The sequence below is a fragment of the Anabrus simplex genome, chromosome 1, assembly GCF_040414725.1.
Source record: "Anabrus simplex isolate iqAnaSimp1 chromosome 1, ASM4041472v1, whole genome shotgun sequence".
Classification (NCBI taxonomy): Eukaryota; Metazoa; Arthropoda; class Insecta; order Orthoptera; family Tettigoniidae; genus Anabrus; species Anabrus simplex.
In genome coordinates, this window is record NC_090265.1 from 1,379,379,806 (window position 1) to 1,379,395,972 (window position 16,167).

General features: G+C 39.7%; 1 protein-coding gene across 1 annotated transcript in view; it reads left to right on the forward strand.

Annotated features, from left to right (window-relative positions):
- Positions 1-13,702, forward strand: part of LOC136859330 (prolyl 4-hydroxylase subunit alpha-1-like) — a 642,002-nt gene extending 628,300 nt beyond the window's left edge. The window contains exon 16 of the mRNA XM_068225777.1: positions 13,529-13,702. Coding sequence (XP_068081878.1) covers positions 13,529-13,702 — 174 coding nt within the window. The remainder of the gene's footprint in view (positions 1-13,528) is intronic.
- Positions 13,703-16,167: the final 2,465 nt, after the last annotated feature.

Here is a 16,167-nt window from a genome sequence, read left to right on the forward strand (position 1 = left end):
ATTTTAGAACAATTCTCAGATTAATTTCTAAAGAACAACATTCTTATATTATATGTAAATTGAAGTAAAACATATCCATAAAATGACAGCATTAACCAAGCTGACGTCTTGTTTTGTTCCAACGGCTCGAGACACCAACCGCATGATGAACTAAGAAAATGGAGGCGAAGCTACCTAGAGGAAAGCGGCGCGAGTTGACGATTCTAGACCATGAGGCCTGGTAACCAGTCGAGACAAGCCCAGATGTCCCTAACCAGCTGAGGGAGAATGCCGTGAGCCGAACCCGCATGTGCAAGCACCCGGACATGAAATGACAGCGTGGGATCCAGAGCAGAGATAGGTCCTTGAGTCATTTGTATTTAAATGGTATTTTATTTTTGAAGTGCTATCTTGATTGATACAAGTGAAAATAAATATATGAGAAGACAACTTCTATAGATAGGTTGGAGGTCGATAGGTAATCATCGAACCTGAATGTCAAATCCATGTGTAGGATATTAATAACCAGTGATAATTAGCCATGCGTTTGTAATGCTGTCTATATTTAATGAACAGAGATTAAGTTTTTCTCCAAGTGAATTATATATGAATTTATGGTAAACATTAGGTTTTTGTAAGTGCTTTTGACACCATATAACAGTCGAAATGAGATCGTAAGTAGGATTTTTTTGTTGGCTAAATAGAATAATACGGTAATATTTCATGGACATATTGAAAGATTGAGATTACTACGGAATGATAAGGTAGAAGGTCAATGGTGACAGTATGATATATGTCAATTTGGAATGAGTTAACGCGTGTATTATGATGTGAGGAGTTATATGAGATGAATTGTGAAGCGATGTTTATATATGTATAATGGTATGAGGTTATGATAGTTAATGTTGGTGATGATTATTATTTCATCGTGAGTGAAGTCATAGGTTATTTTTAGCGATGATAATACTTCAAGTTACTTGCTTATGAGATGATGGATGATGACAGTTTGTCTTCAGTCGACCGTTATTCCTTGATTTAGCCGTGAATAGCATATGATACGATCTCAGTAACGCCCGTATGTTGATGTTCAATTTGTGGATTACCAGATAATTCCTGATGAGAAAAATAATATCAAATTAACCCACATCCACATGTTTCGTGTAATCGTAGGAATTCCCATACTGATTACGAAAGCTTAGGAGCTTATTCTGAAAATTTATCCGATATCACTGGTGACTTATCTTTATAACTGAGGATGGTTAATAGCAGTTAGAGTCTTCGTACATGCTGGACCACCTGTGTATGTATACAGTATGATTTGGTTACAGGATTGTCAGGTGTGCGTGATAACACAATGTTATGACGAAGATATGCACTTAAATTAATTTATACTCACAAATAAGAGATCACTTCATATAATTTTTGTTAAAGTATGGTATTTGATCGTATGATTCGTGAAATATAATGACTCAAATGGGTTATCTTTGTCTCTGCAAGAAGGCATACCAAGAACCATGAAAGTTTACTTGAAGGTATATTGAACAACCTTGAAAAAACCTTGAAAAACCATGAAAGTTTATTGGAAAGTTTACTAGAAAGTGTATTTGAAAGTGTGATACATGTCTAGTGAACCTTTAAATACTTCTTACCTACATTCTCAAGGGAGAATTTATGACAACTTTTAACTTCAGACTTACCTTTATTTTTTCTAAAATAAATACTACATGGTAAAAATTAACCAGTCTTTCAATGACTTCTACTATATGTGCTTTGATTTATGTGAAAGCTAGCGTATATTTTATGTACCGAAGGTGGAAACTAATTAGGGATACGGGTAGCAGACGTCCACCGCGTAAGTTAGGTTTATCCACTTGCCTGTCCGGGATCTTTTTCTCATGCGGGACCCATAGCCCATAATCCCTGAACAGCGAGAAGATGTGATCAATTTCGAGCTAGCCTGGATCTCGTGCGTCCCAACCTGGACGCGGAAACGGCGCACTATCGAAGTCTTGGTTAAGTGCTGACCCGAGGAAATAACAGTGAAGGTGCAGCCAACATTTGAAGAGAAAGGGACTCTGGATCACGTCTTACAAATAGAGACTCCTGAATGTTTTCTTGATCCATCAAGTTATAGCTCATACTGGAAACATATTTTGTGTCACTGCCTGGGTCTTTCGTTTTATATACAACGCACTGATGTACACACAGATGAACAAGTGACCTGCAGAGTATCAGTATCAGAATCTCCTGACATGTTCACAATACAGACATATTCTATGTTGGTGGATTATCAATTACCTCCTTCATTTCCAACACTCTGAACATTTGGATCCCAGGCGTTCTTAAAACATCTTGCAACTTTAACACGCTGATAGCTGCCTTAATAAAACAGACTCTGTATTTATGGTTTATAATGGCAATTATGCCATGACTGAGTGACTTAACTGCTGGTTGTGTTGGGTGGCATAAATACCACCTCTACATTAGGTAATTCCGGGTCATAAAAACGATGCACCAAGCAGTGAGCCAAAGTCAGCAAAATAATTTTCTTCTGTAGAGCCATTCTCTTTCGTACCTTCACAAGCCAGCTACAGAAGAGAGTAGTGGTCATCTATGCTTTGTTATAAGTGTTGTAGTTGCATGGCAAATTGAAGCTGCTGGTAGTTTTAAAGCACTGTATTTTTATACTTTTAAAAGACTAGTGCCTTTAATTTTAAATATAACCAGACTATAAGCTCTGAAATGCATTGTGGAAAAAATTAAAAATTATGACATAAACAGTACTAAATATTTCATTGTGGCTTTAACTTTTTCAGAGCCATCTTAATTTCAACATAGTTTTATTGTCAGCATCTCTCTGCTGTGTTTTCTGCCATGGCATTTTATGTCCTTCACCTTCAGTGTTTCTTATTGGGCATCAGATTAAAGAAGACTCCCACTCCATTCATGTTAAACACGTCTTGCAGGTGGTAGCGGCAGCATATGGACTGAAACTCCCGCACCCACTTTTCGTTTGCCCTCTTCCGTGTTTACTTTATTTGCCTTCCCACAGATACTGACAGCATCAATTCTATATCTCTTCAGAAAGTGCAGAGCTAGCGCTGGGAGCACACAAGCCTTTTGTTGAAGCAGAGGACCAGAAAGTGGGATATGGTGTAAATGCAGGGGCGGTGCGTGGTATTGTTGCAGGTTTGCACAACTCCCAATAAGTTTACGCTTCATTTGTCATTTCTTCCTATTTTTCAGTTTAATAAACCTAACATGTACTCTAAAATGTGTTAAAACCAAGCACCTTTCGTCGTCCGATGTACTAATGCTTCGTAACGAACCATTAAACTCCGCCGTCTTCAAATCAATCTTAGGGAGTTGACTTTCCTACGCCAACTCCCTAGCGCACAACGCGCCGCTGCTTAGTTTCAGCAGGGTCGAGGCTAAACCTGCATACGATGTATAGCATCAGGTAGCAAGCCCGCCAGTATCGGTCCTAGGGAGTTGCATGAGACCAGCAAGTCCCCTATCGGAAAACAATTCCAAATGTCCCCGTTAGATTGCACCACTCTGCAGAGATGACTTCATCCCTGCTTTCTCTCCTCTCGCAACGGTAATTTCTTTTCCACGCCACTCGGGTAAGGGTAAGCTGCACCGCACCAGTAGACCGCACCATTCACAATGTGACCAACATTGGTACTTCATGGGCAATCATAACCTTTTTTAAATCCCGAAATTTGTCTTGAGGATATACTTTCGGAGGAAACGTTTTCTGAACAGCATAACTTCATGTTATACATATGCCAACCCACTGGCGTAGCCAAGAGGGGGGGTCAGTGGGGCCGCCCCCCCCAAAAAAAAATGTTTCTTGAACTAGACGGAGGATCAGCCGTTGTTTTACGTACGGTACGAACAACTTAAAAAGTTACGCCGAAATATTAAATTAACGTAGCGACAAAGAATCTACTAGCAAGGCTCAATACGGCCATTCATAATTCTCAATATTTGTACTGCTTGAATGAAAGGAAAACACTTAGGATTGCGATGCGCGGGGATACTTCACTGTAGAGGCCTCGGTATTGGGAATGCAACTGTGTGTTGACAAATGCCAAAGATGAGGAAAAGGGCAATTAGCCAGGGATTACTCAATAGGGGGCCGGAACGTGACCATCGAGATAACGGTGTCCACGGCCAGAAACAGTTGTAAGCTTACAACATCGTGTCAGCTTTTGCAGATCGGTTCCAGGAAACTGGGGTTGTACCGTGGTTGAAAGATGTTTTGTGTTTAAGTTGCAGCGTTCGGAAGACTGTGACAGGATTGTGAGCTGCACGTTAGTTCTTTATTTTGTGCCATATAAGTAACTTTATTTGAAGACGGACCGTTTTGTCACTAAGGGTAAAATAATGTGCACCCTCGGTAAGTTACGATTTTTTGTAATTCTAACAGTTGCAAGACAGATCGCAGATGCGTGCCTTAGTTCTATAGGTAGGTCTATATATTTTGTCAAATGCCCGGGGACTGATTGGAACCTCAAATGGCACCATCAAAAGTGCATGTAACTATCTTGTAATTAGCGGACGTGATAACTCAGTTCCAATAGTTCTATCTTCTCATCAAGACGGCCGAGACTTGAGTCGCAGTCGATGCATGAAACATTTTTAAAATGGCAAGTCACGTTCTATTGATTCAGATTCTACTTAAAACACTAGGTCGCGTGCCTTACCTTTCTTTAGTACTTTTGAGTCATAACCGCATCATTTATGATGGTGTATTTTGAGTATCAACCATTCTTCGGGCTTACCTTGTACCTTAAATGGTGAGTGGATGCAGTGGCGTACCCACGAAATAATTTCAGTGGCCAAGTCTAGGCAAGTAGCGTGGAATACAACTTTTCCTTGGAAGGGGTTGTGGAAAGAATTAGAATTAGCTTTACGTCGCACCGTAGGTCTAATGACAACGATGGGAAAGTAAAGGGTTAGGAGTGGGAAAGGAGCGGCCGTAGCCTTAATTGTATGTTGTATGTTCAGTCTTCAGCCCTAAGGCTGGTTGGATCCTCAACAGCTCCGCCATCAGCTGTCATTAAGGTGTGAAAATGGGAAACCACGGAAAACCATCTTTAGGGCTTCCGAGAGTGGGGTTCGAAGCAGATGCAAGCACACAGTTGTGCGCCCTTAACCGCACAGCCAACTCGCCCGGTGGATATGAAAATAAAGCCGGTCCTACCAAGTGCGGTGACGGATCTTCTGTAGATATTGATGGTTTTGATTGTTACCATGTAATTATATCCATCAATCGAAATCATAGCTTCTGTACTCTAAACCGGCTGCATTATTGAAATTGTTCGTAAAATTGATAATATCGTTCTTCGTTTGTGAGGAAGTAGAACCTTCATTTTTTTTCTAAAAAAGGAACCACTTTGGTACTACGCCCCGTGAAGGTGACTACCTGCCAAGTCGTAGATATTTCGATCACGGGAGACTCATGGCCAACTCTATTGCACCCCCAAACAAGGCAGTATCTTCACGATACTATGCCTTTCTTAACTCTGTCAATGGCGGGCATCGAATGCAGGACGCCTTAAGTCTAATTCTAAAATAAGGAGACCTAAACGTAACAAGCCGACCCCGCGGTGTAGGGGTGGCTTGCCTGCCTCTTATCGGAAGCCCCGGGTTCGATTCCCGGCCAAGTCAGGGTTTTTTACCTGGATGTGAGGACTGGTTCGAGGTACACTCAGCCCGCGAGCTTACAATTGAGGAGCTATCTGACGGTGAGATGGCGGTCCCGGTCTAGAAAGCCTAGAATAACGGCGGAGAGGATTCGTCGTGCTGACCACAGGACACCTCGTAATTTGCAGGACTTCGGGCTGAACAGCGGTCGCTTGGTGGGCGATGGCCCTTCGGGGCTGTTACGCCATGGAGTTTGGTTTGGAAAAGTGTACAGAGAAGGAAGCGACACCCCTGCAAGGCTCTTTAGCTTCCAACTAGTTCTTCCGTCCGGTCTCGTGCATTTAGGACAGTTGGAAAACGTACGCCTTAATAAATGCTCTTCATAAAACCTGTGCAAACATACTAACTGAATCTATGTATAACAATAATCACAAACGCCTCCTTTTCATGTGGTTCAGTTGGTTGAGTCGCTGTCCTTCTGAGTCCGAGTTCGCAGGTTCAAATCTCGACTTTGGTCGGTGGCCCTCAAAACGGTGTTGAAATGGCACCAGCTCCATGTAGTTGGTTTCTGGCATGTTAATAAAAAATATACATACGAATATTAGCGTCATAAAACTGTAACTTTATACTACTATATTCTGCACCCCAGGCTTGCGATGGAAACGAATTAACAGTTGGCTTTACGTCGCAACAACACTGATAGGCCTTATGGTGACGGTGGGATAGGACAGGCGTAGGAGTGGGAAGGAAGCGGCAGTGGCCTTAATTAAGGTACAGCCCCAGCATTTGCCTGTTGTGAAAATGGGAAACCACGAGAAACCATTTTCAGGGCTGCAGACAGAAGGGTTCGAATCCACTGGCTCCCGGATGCAAGCTCACAGCTGCGCTGCCCTAACCGCTAGGGAAACTAATAGGACAAGGTAAACACTCCCTAGCATATGTTGTGACGTATATTTTTCTTTACCAGCTAACAAAATATCCATACCCATACCCCTTACATTCTATATTTATTTATTTATTAGTGCCTTTTTTACAGTGGCGAAGTTAGGGCTCGAGGCCCTCTCGTACACTTAACCACATATTAATCACAATCTTAAATAAAATACGGAGATACGTAAAACAGTTAAAACTACATAAATTAATATAATTAAAAATAAATTTAAATTACTAACTAAATTAATATTTAAAAGTGCGGCTCCATGGCTAAATGGCTAGCGAGTTGGCGTTTGGTTACAGGGGTCCTGGGTTCAAATCCCAGCATAGTCGGGAATTTTAACCATCATTGGTTAATTTCGCTGGCACGGGGGCTGGGTGTATGTGTCGTCTTCATCATCATTTTATTCTCATCCCGACGCGCAAGTCGCCTACAGGAGTCAAATAAAAATACCTGCACCTGGCGAGCCTAACACGTCCTCGGACACTCCCGGCACTAAAATCCATACTCCATTTTAATATTAAAAACTCTTAAAAATGACTAATCCTCAGGCACGTACACATTCACACTTCAACCATTCAGTCAGCTGTCCTCAGCAGGTAGTCTCGGCAGGTGACCTTAAATCTTGATCTCTGACCTGAGCTGACAGGGAATTTCATAATATGGCGCCGATCACCACAAATTATCTATTAATTTTATTTGTGCGGTGCAGTGGAATAGAAAGAAAGGATCTAGAACGTGTATTTAAGTTGTGAAATGATGATAAAAGGTGATATTAGAAGAAATATACAGTGTCTGACTTTCAGCTAACACTCCTAAACACCATCGTAAAAGTGTGTAGCTACCGGCATTTATCAGGCTTCAACCATGAGACAGCCTGATAGTATGGGGTGGTATGAACTTCGTACCCGACGTTGTAAATAAATCGCAGGCAGGAATTCAGTGCTCGTTGAAGTTTAAGTGTTTCTTCTCTCGCCATATCAACTAAAACAACGTCACGATAATCAAGAATAGGGAGAATGAGTGTCTGTATTAGTTTGGCCTTTAGCTCCAATGGCAATATATCCCTCTGCCGTTTAAGAGGGTGAAGCACTCCAAAAGTCTTTTTAAGTATTTCTTTCGTGTGACCAGAACAATCAAGTGTTTCATTCATAATTAAGCCGAGATTTTTAACCGCTTTACTGTAGGGAATAATGTTACCATTCAGTAGGATAGGCGGGATTGCGACATTGTTTGAGCAGCTCAGTAATTTTCGTGATCCAATTATGATTGCCTGAGATTTTGTGGAGTTTTGTATAAGAGAATTTCGTTGTGCATATATACTGAGTCATCGGAGATCATTGTTAATATCTCGTCTTGCAGTGTCGATATGTTATTTCCTGTCACGGATGGTATGTCAGTGATATAAATACAGAAAATTAAGAGCCCTAGAATACTGCCCTGTGGGGCACCACTAAATTTCATTTTCCATTTTGACGCCTTGTCGTTTACTGTTACACGCTGTTGATGGTTACCCAAATAATATAAATATAAAACTAAAGTGCAGCCAGGTCGAAATTTAGCAGTTCCATTTACTTTATCATAGTCGGAATTTTTATAGTGTCAAAGGTGCTACTGAAGTCAGGAATGATAAGTATAGTGAGCAGTCGTTTGTCTATAGCGTTTCTTCTTACCTTCAAAAGTGCTGCCGCGGTACTGTGACCCTTCTTAAATCCAGATTGCAAAGGGTCCAAAGCAGCATTTTTATTTAGGTATTCCAGAACTTGCTCGTATACTAAACGTTCAAATGCTTTAGAAAGCGTAGGGAGTATGGACACAGGACGAATGTCAGAGAGTGATTGTGGGTCTAAACTCTTAGGTACCAGTATAATATTCAATATTGTCTGTCTTCCAGACAATAGGGAAAATTCCGTTTAGTAAACAGTAGTCAGTATATGCGTCAGTATAGGCAGGACAGCACCCATAATGTTATGTATAAACGTAAGAGGAATATCATCTACACGCGTGGCCTTTGATTTAATCGAGTACAAAGCCTTTTTAACCTGATTTTCTGTGACACTGTGAAATGTGAATGGTGGATTGGCTGGAGGGGAGGGCGGTGAGTCGGTGCAGTTAATTGGGGTAGGTTGAATATTTATTCTACTAGAGTAATCGTTCAGTTCGTCAAGTAGAATATCAGGAGTTGTCTGGCTCTGTTGATGTTTTCCTATTCCCAGAGCTCTAAATTGGTCCCATGCGCGATTGGAATTAAAGTTGTTAGCTAAATTCCGGAAATATGCACATTTTTAAAATTTCTGATTAACTGCTTTGTGCGATTTCTTAAGATGCGGTAAGATTCTAAGTCTGTGTCATCTAAAGTTTGTTTATAATGTCGAAATAACGAGTCACGGTGGGCCATCATTCTTTTGTTTCAACATCTATACTAGACTTAACTAAAGTTGGCGTCTGACAGGTAAGGTTGGAGGGAGGAGCACTGCACTGCCATTTCACGATGTTGCCACATTCCAGCATTCCTTTCTACATGCTCTTACCCCTCGCTTCCGGCTCACTTGTTCCCTCCTTCATTCTGACCGCTGTGATCTATTGTAGACTACCTGGCCACGCGGTGTCGTCCCATTTACGATCACTCTTATACAAACAATCAGGTTCTTATCAGTGACATACAAACAGTCAGGTTGCTGTGAGGGAATTCCTTACTGAAGGATTGGTACAGGAAGACATCCCTCAAGTAACTGGCGAAACTGGGAATCTTACGAATCGAATGTTGAAAGTCATTAAATTCCAATTAGAAACTTACTAACGGCCACTCACACTGAATTGCTTGCGACAAGATCTAGTTCACAAGTGAAGTGAGAGGTTTGGCAACTCCCAGCAAGACGAGCTGCCCTGAAGTTTTATCTCCATGGCAACCGCAGTCGCCCCACCCTCGTTTCCATAGCAACCACACAGCCACTCCTTTTATCCCGCCTCGGCAGGCAGTAAACGGACCTCCCTCTAAGAAATGTCAGACGCCAACTCTCAGTATTAGCAGTATAGCCATGGAGAAGAAGGGCGAGAAATCTTTATTCGACGTTTATGTGTGTGTTTCTTTGCCGCATTAATCGTATAAAATGTCACTTCTTTATAGCTTATCCCATGACCATTATTATAATAAAATTACCGCATTTATTTTATGGCTTGGGGACTGGGTGTTTGTCCCAACATTTCCTCTTCATATTCAGACAACATACTACACTACCAAGCACCAAAGAAACACACAGCATTGATTATATCCCTCCATATGGGATTGGCGTCGGGAAGAGCAGGGCCAAATTCACATGTGCGACACACTTCGCACCCGTGACTCCACAGATGTGGGAAGAATAAGAAGAAGAAGAAAAGAAGAAGAAGATGATAATGATGATGATTACTACCAGCTTCTGGAATCCGCACGAATCCACCACTCTTACTTGGAACCAAGGACACTCATTTCCTTTTTAGGTATTCTATACCACCTAAACTCTGGAAGTTTGGACACCTATCAAAATAAATGCCCCCCCCCCCAAACTGAAATCCTGGCTACGCTACTGTGCCAACCGTAAAACGAGCTTTGTGCCAACAATGTCACATGTTGGTAAACGGCTGGACTATTGCGACATGGAGTTGTTGGTGTTAATATAGACGTTATGTTTACATTTATCACGTGCAGGTCTTGGTGTGTTTTGAGGTGATTGAGTGTTTTGGTTCTAGATAATTTTTTTTGTGCGTCATTAAAACTGATGGATCTAAATTGTGAGTAAGAGTTCGTCACAAAGCTGCCGGTGTCTGTGTAGTTTAGTTTCAACAAATAGTGTATACGATTTTGGACAAACTGAAACCTCGCCATGAACTATCGTCCATCTATTTAGCACAAGAAAGCAAAACAAAGTCACCTACGTACAGGCCATGAAGGCCCTTGTAGGAGTGGAAGGTAAAGATTTCCACCATTGTGGTTAGCTCTACGCTTGGCCACCTTTTCCCCTAGGAAACTGTTCAAAACTGTTCGGAGAGACATGAAAGACACGTCCACGACAGATTACAAAATGGCGCCGACCGAAGGTATGGGCTATGTAATCTATATCAAGCAAGGAATAGTCACCTGTTATGATGACTCAGAGGGCCATATACGTCATGGAATGGTCAAGTATTCGAGTAAAACGGACAGTGGACGGTCTACAGTATTGTTTTCAAAAAAATAGAAAAAACATTATTATTAAAAAATCTTCATCTTGAATTTTCACGACAACGAGAGCGGACGCAATCACCGACAGCGGAATAATTCTTTAGTAGAAGCAAAGGAATCGCGCATAAGAAAAGAAATATTTTAACGATTGATAAGAATAAAGAATAAGTTTTCGTCTAGATTCAAAAGCAGTTCAGACGAAAATAGACGTACTGAAGTCGTTACATACGAAATTGCAGATACATCGAAGAGCTACGGAGAAAAATAAAAATAAATAAAATTAAGGATTAAAGATGTCAGAGAAGAATAGCATAAATGGCTGTATACTGTAATATAATCTTCAACTTTGAGACTGACAAGAATATGATCAAGATGATGTGCTAAATTCACGTGATGGACCGACCTGGGAACAATTCATCTTACCATACGACCAGACAATGACAAGGAAGGCAGTGGGTAACCATCCAACCGAGCCATGACGGAGGAAGGCAACGGGAATCCTGATAGTACTTCCAGAACGAAGGAGCGGATGACGTGCCAGATGTCTGATCCGTGACCGAACCGAAGACCCAACTACATCCATTGGGAACGGAACAGCTGGACCAGGGACAACCACGAGCGAGCTAAGTCATTCATAATATTTTATTGCATAATTTTTGGTTTGCCTACACATGTACCTTAGGTATGTGCCGATGGGCTAATTGTAGACCGATAAATATGGCAATGCAAGTGAGGATTACCAACGATGTGTGAGATAATTAAGTTCGTAGTTACGATTTAGTAATATAGCAATAGTTTATGCTATATCGACCAGAATACTTGTAGGAAGCGTGAGGTTTGAAGAGAAATGTGAAACAGCTGATTGAAATGACATACTGCGAGATTATAGAGATTTCATTGAAGTAATGCTTAAAGTTGACGTCACGAATGGTTGTGCGCGGTGTAGAAAGAAACAAATGGAATTACGCATTGTTTGGTTCATAGAAAGGGCATTGAACTCGTTCATAGGTTATGAGAAGCTCTGACTTGTAAATATTATTAAGTAACTGTGTGGTATTTTAACGTAGTCGTGAAGTTGGGAACGCGATATATTATTATGGAGGCTACGGTGTTAATATTAAATGGATGTTGTAATAAGAATATGATTATGGTAATTGGATGAAAGTTTCGAGTTATATATATATATAGTGATATGAGATGGTTTTACGCAATGCAGGACCATCGTGTACCTGCAAGTTAAGTAATGCCACACTACAAGTTTAATTTATGATTTGTTTAAGTAAGAGTGCCCACACCGCTGGAGCTACACAAGCCAAGGTACGAACTGGATTTTCTATTATAGATGTATGCTCGTGACGTAATCGTATGTCAGTGTAGATGATTTATAATGAACATTAGAATACTACGATACTTTGAATAGCTGTAGTTAACCAGATACATTACGACACCGACGTATATGAGATTATGTTTCTAAAACCCGCGGCATAGCGCTTCATAGTAACTGCATAAGAGAGAAGTAGCTTGCATTGTAGTTGAATGTTATTGATAGATAACTATAGAAAGGGACATTGAACCTAAAAGGACATGTGTAAGACAGCCAAAGATTGTGTTGAAATTAGATAGATAGCTAGATCGATTAATATTTCTCCGTTTGATCGTACATTTCTTTAACGAACTTCAGCTAGGGAAAGGCTAGAGTAGGAGCCGTATTTAACTGGCACTAGGAAGGAATGCCTTAGTTCGTAAGTAGTTATCCAAGCACAACGAGATCGTTGCAACAAAATCATGACTTCGGATTTTCACTTGAAATTATCTTAATTTACTTAGATCTATTTTTGATTTCTTTTAATTTATTCATATCTATTTAAATGTACTCCAATTTATTCAGACTTAACTTATTAGTGTATTTGAGAGGCATTTCGGCTGGATATTATGTCCAAGTGAGACTGGTTTAATCAGACTAAAGAAAGTGAACTATCGGAAATAGTTATTTGTGTCGATGTTATACTTACATTGCAATTGCGAGGTGGACCTCAGATGTGTCCAGTGATCTATTGTAAAAGTGTAAATATTGAACTTCTACTTCACAAAGGAACTGATCTGCTTAATAATTTAAATACTAAATATTATTTTCGTTTATTTACGAGCCAGCGCTGACTCATTCTCCATACGTATTTTCAGTCAATTTTAAATAATGCGTCGCATAATACGGAAATTTAATAACTTAATATTTTATTAATAAATATCTTGTTATTTTTCTATAATTGCTGGTGTCATGAATTCCTTAATTACTGTCTAGTTTGTAAGTTAATTAATGGCAAAAAAAGGTACCGTGTAATTAAGTGTTCATTTAACTATGGTAAGTTCTCTCGAAGTCAATACTCTGATAAGGTTGTCGGCGATGATTATTATTATATCCTGAGTAGCGATAGGTGTCACCCGTGAGTTGGAATTTTCTTGAACTCACGTAAAGCGAATTCTACAGTAAGATTACATGTCTTACTTACAACAAGAAAACCCTGAGGTATCCACTGAGCGACTCCATTTCGTCAAACTAGGCTACCCAAAACGAGTAAAAAAATGGAGGTATCGGGTAAAAAATGTTAATCCGTCTGCGGTTACAACCTCAGTCGCGGACCTTTTAAGTATTACGTAAAGAAGAGGAGAAGAGACAGATAAAATAACAATTATTAAAATTTCTCATTATTTTCTCAGTGATCTTAACTTCCATTAATAAATACTAGGTAATTTCATTTCAGTTGAATGATGTCCCACAAGGTGGTGCTACAGTATTCCCAGTGCTGAAGGTAGCACTGTGGCCCAAGAAAGGAAGTGCTGCATTTTGGTATAATCTCTATAAAAGTGGAGATGGAGATGTTTCAACAACTCATGCAGCTTGCCCTGTGCTTGCCGGATCCAAGTGGGGTAAGTAATAATTGTGAAGCAATTAACATTAATTTTTCAAAATCAATCACTACTTATCTGCATTTAGGGCAGTCTCCCAGGTGGCAGATTCCTTATCTGTTGTTTTCCTAGACTTTTCTTAAATGATTCCAAAGAAAATGGAAATTTATTGAAGATCTCCCTTGGTAAGTTATTCCAATCCCTAATTCTTCTTCCTATAAACGAATATTTGCCCCAATTTGTCCTCTCGAATTCCAACTTCATCTACATATTCTGATCTTTCCTACTTTTAAAGATACCACTCAAGTTTTTTGTCTACTAATGTAATTCCACGTCAACTCTTCACTGGCAGCTCGGAACAATTATGTAAAGAATGATTCTATGACTAATGATCAAAATCATATTTAAAAAGCCTTAATATTTACAATAGTATTTTCCAATGATTACAAAAATTGTGTACGCCATAAGTTGTAAAATGTGTGGATCAATTAAAAATTTTCAGTATATTAAAATCTCATCCTGGTAATAATTAAGAAGGTGAGTCAGGTACCTAGTGTTTCGTAATGGAATAGCCTGTTGAGCGGCGAGTATACGTGTTTTGAGCAACTGAATGGCACATGCCAAAGCATCAAAATAAAAGAAATTGATCCATTTTCTCCAAAATCTGTTGTATAGTGAACTTACATAAAATCAGCTTCATGGTCCGTATCGCATTTACACAGATTCACAACTAAGTATTTTTTTTAATTTTCCACCTTGTCGAAACACTAATAAGGTGGAAAATAAAAAATACCACACTTAGTTGTGAACTAGCTGATGTACCCGTGCTTCGCTACGGAATTCTACACTGTATACAGAATTCTACGTTAGGTATGTAGGCTATACGTTGTGAGCAAGATTGTATTAAATTGCAAAGCTCTTAACATTACCCTGGAAACGCGTCGGCGATGTCACCAAACATCTTTTCTCATATGAAGACTGAGTTAGGGAATTTTCACTGTAATGGTAGACTCGCTTGCATGCCATCAGTCACAATAAGGTTCGGAGGCTTTCATTTTAATGGTAGACACTCACTATCCACCTGCCTTTTTACATCCTCAGAAAGACTGTCTTAGTGGTTTTTCCAACTGATTGCAGGAATGTTGGGGACAGCACAAACACCCAGCCCCTGGGCCATTGGAATTAACCAATTAAGGTTGAAATCCCCGACCCGGCCGGGAATCGAAACCGGGACCCTCTGAACCGAAGGCCAGTACGCTGACCATTCAGCCCACGAGTCGGACGATAGGACCAATAACATAGGTATTTAAAACTTAAATTTTAGGCGCCTTCCCCTGAACTACAATTTAATCCAGTTTGAATAAAGTTGTTTATAGCTTAGACTGTTGTTTCTTATTCGTAGTCTCTATGTACAGATTTTCATTAAATTCTGTTAAGCCATTTTCTCGTGGCTCGGCGTTGATATGGTCTTACCAACAAATATACAAATTGATGAATATTTGTGTTATCATAGCCGGTACGCTAAAAATGTATAAGACGTAAATGATCAGAAATGTTACCATAGCCGGTACGCTAAAAATGTATAAGACGTAAATGATCAGAAATTTAATTCTATATGACTTTCGTTATGTAGTATTTATCGATACGACCACTAATAACAAATATTTGAGAATTAAATTTTAAGCCTCCCCCCTAAGTACCACTTCACCCAACGTGAATAAAATGACGTATATTCTAGATTTTAGTGGCTCGTTTTCCGACTTTGCATACAAATTTTCAATGAGATAGGACCACTAATAACGTGAATATTTAAGAATAAAATTTTTGGCTTTCCCCTACTCAGCGTGACTAACATTATTTATAGTCTGCATTATAGCGATTTATTCCTCGACTTTGCCTACCAATTTTCATTAAGATCGCCACTAATAACATAAATGTTTGAGAATTAAATTTTAGGCCTCTCCCTAAACTACCATTTCAATCAGCGTGAATAAAATTATTTATAGCCTAGATTGTAGTGACTTATTTCCCGACTTTGCATTCCTATTTGTATGAAATTCTCTTCAGCCGTTTTCTAGTGATGCGTGTACATACATGAAGACTGGTAGACAGACAGACAGAGAGACAGAAATTACGGAAAAGTAAAAAAATTGCATTTCTTTGTTACTGTGGACATGACCGATACAGAAATAACATTCTTTTCAAATTCTGAGCAAAGTACAGACAAAACTCTTATTTCATGTATATATATTCTACCCTCTACCCTTCCAGCCTTTGAAATGTGGCACCGGCATGAGACTATCACAAGGTCGCTGACTGGGTACTACCCACAGAGACATCTTCGAATATTATAAACTACCTTAAATTACTAAGCGGGAAGGATAAGAGAGAAGATCAAATAAATAAAAATCTGAATGAGAACCTTTTAGGAGAACATAAATTTATTAAATAAAAAATTAAACTCTGGCAAAGTAAACATCCCTACATTAATAAA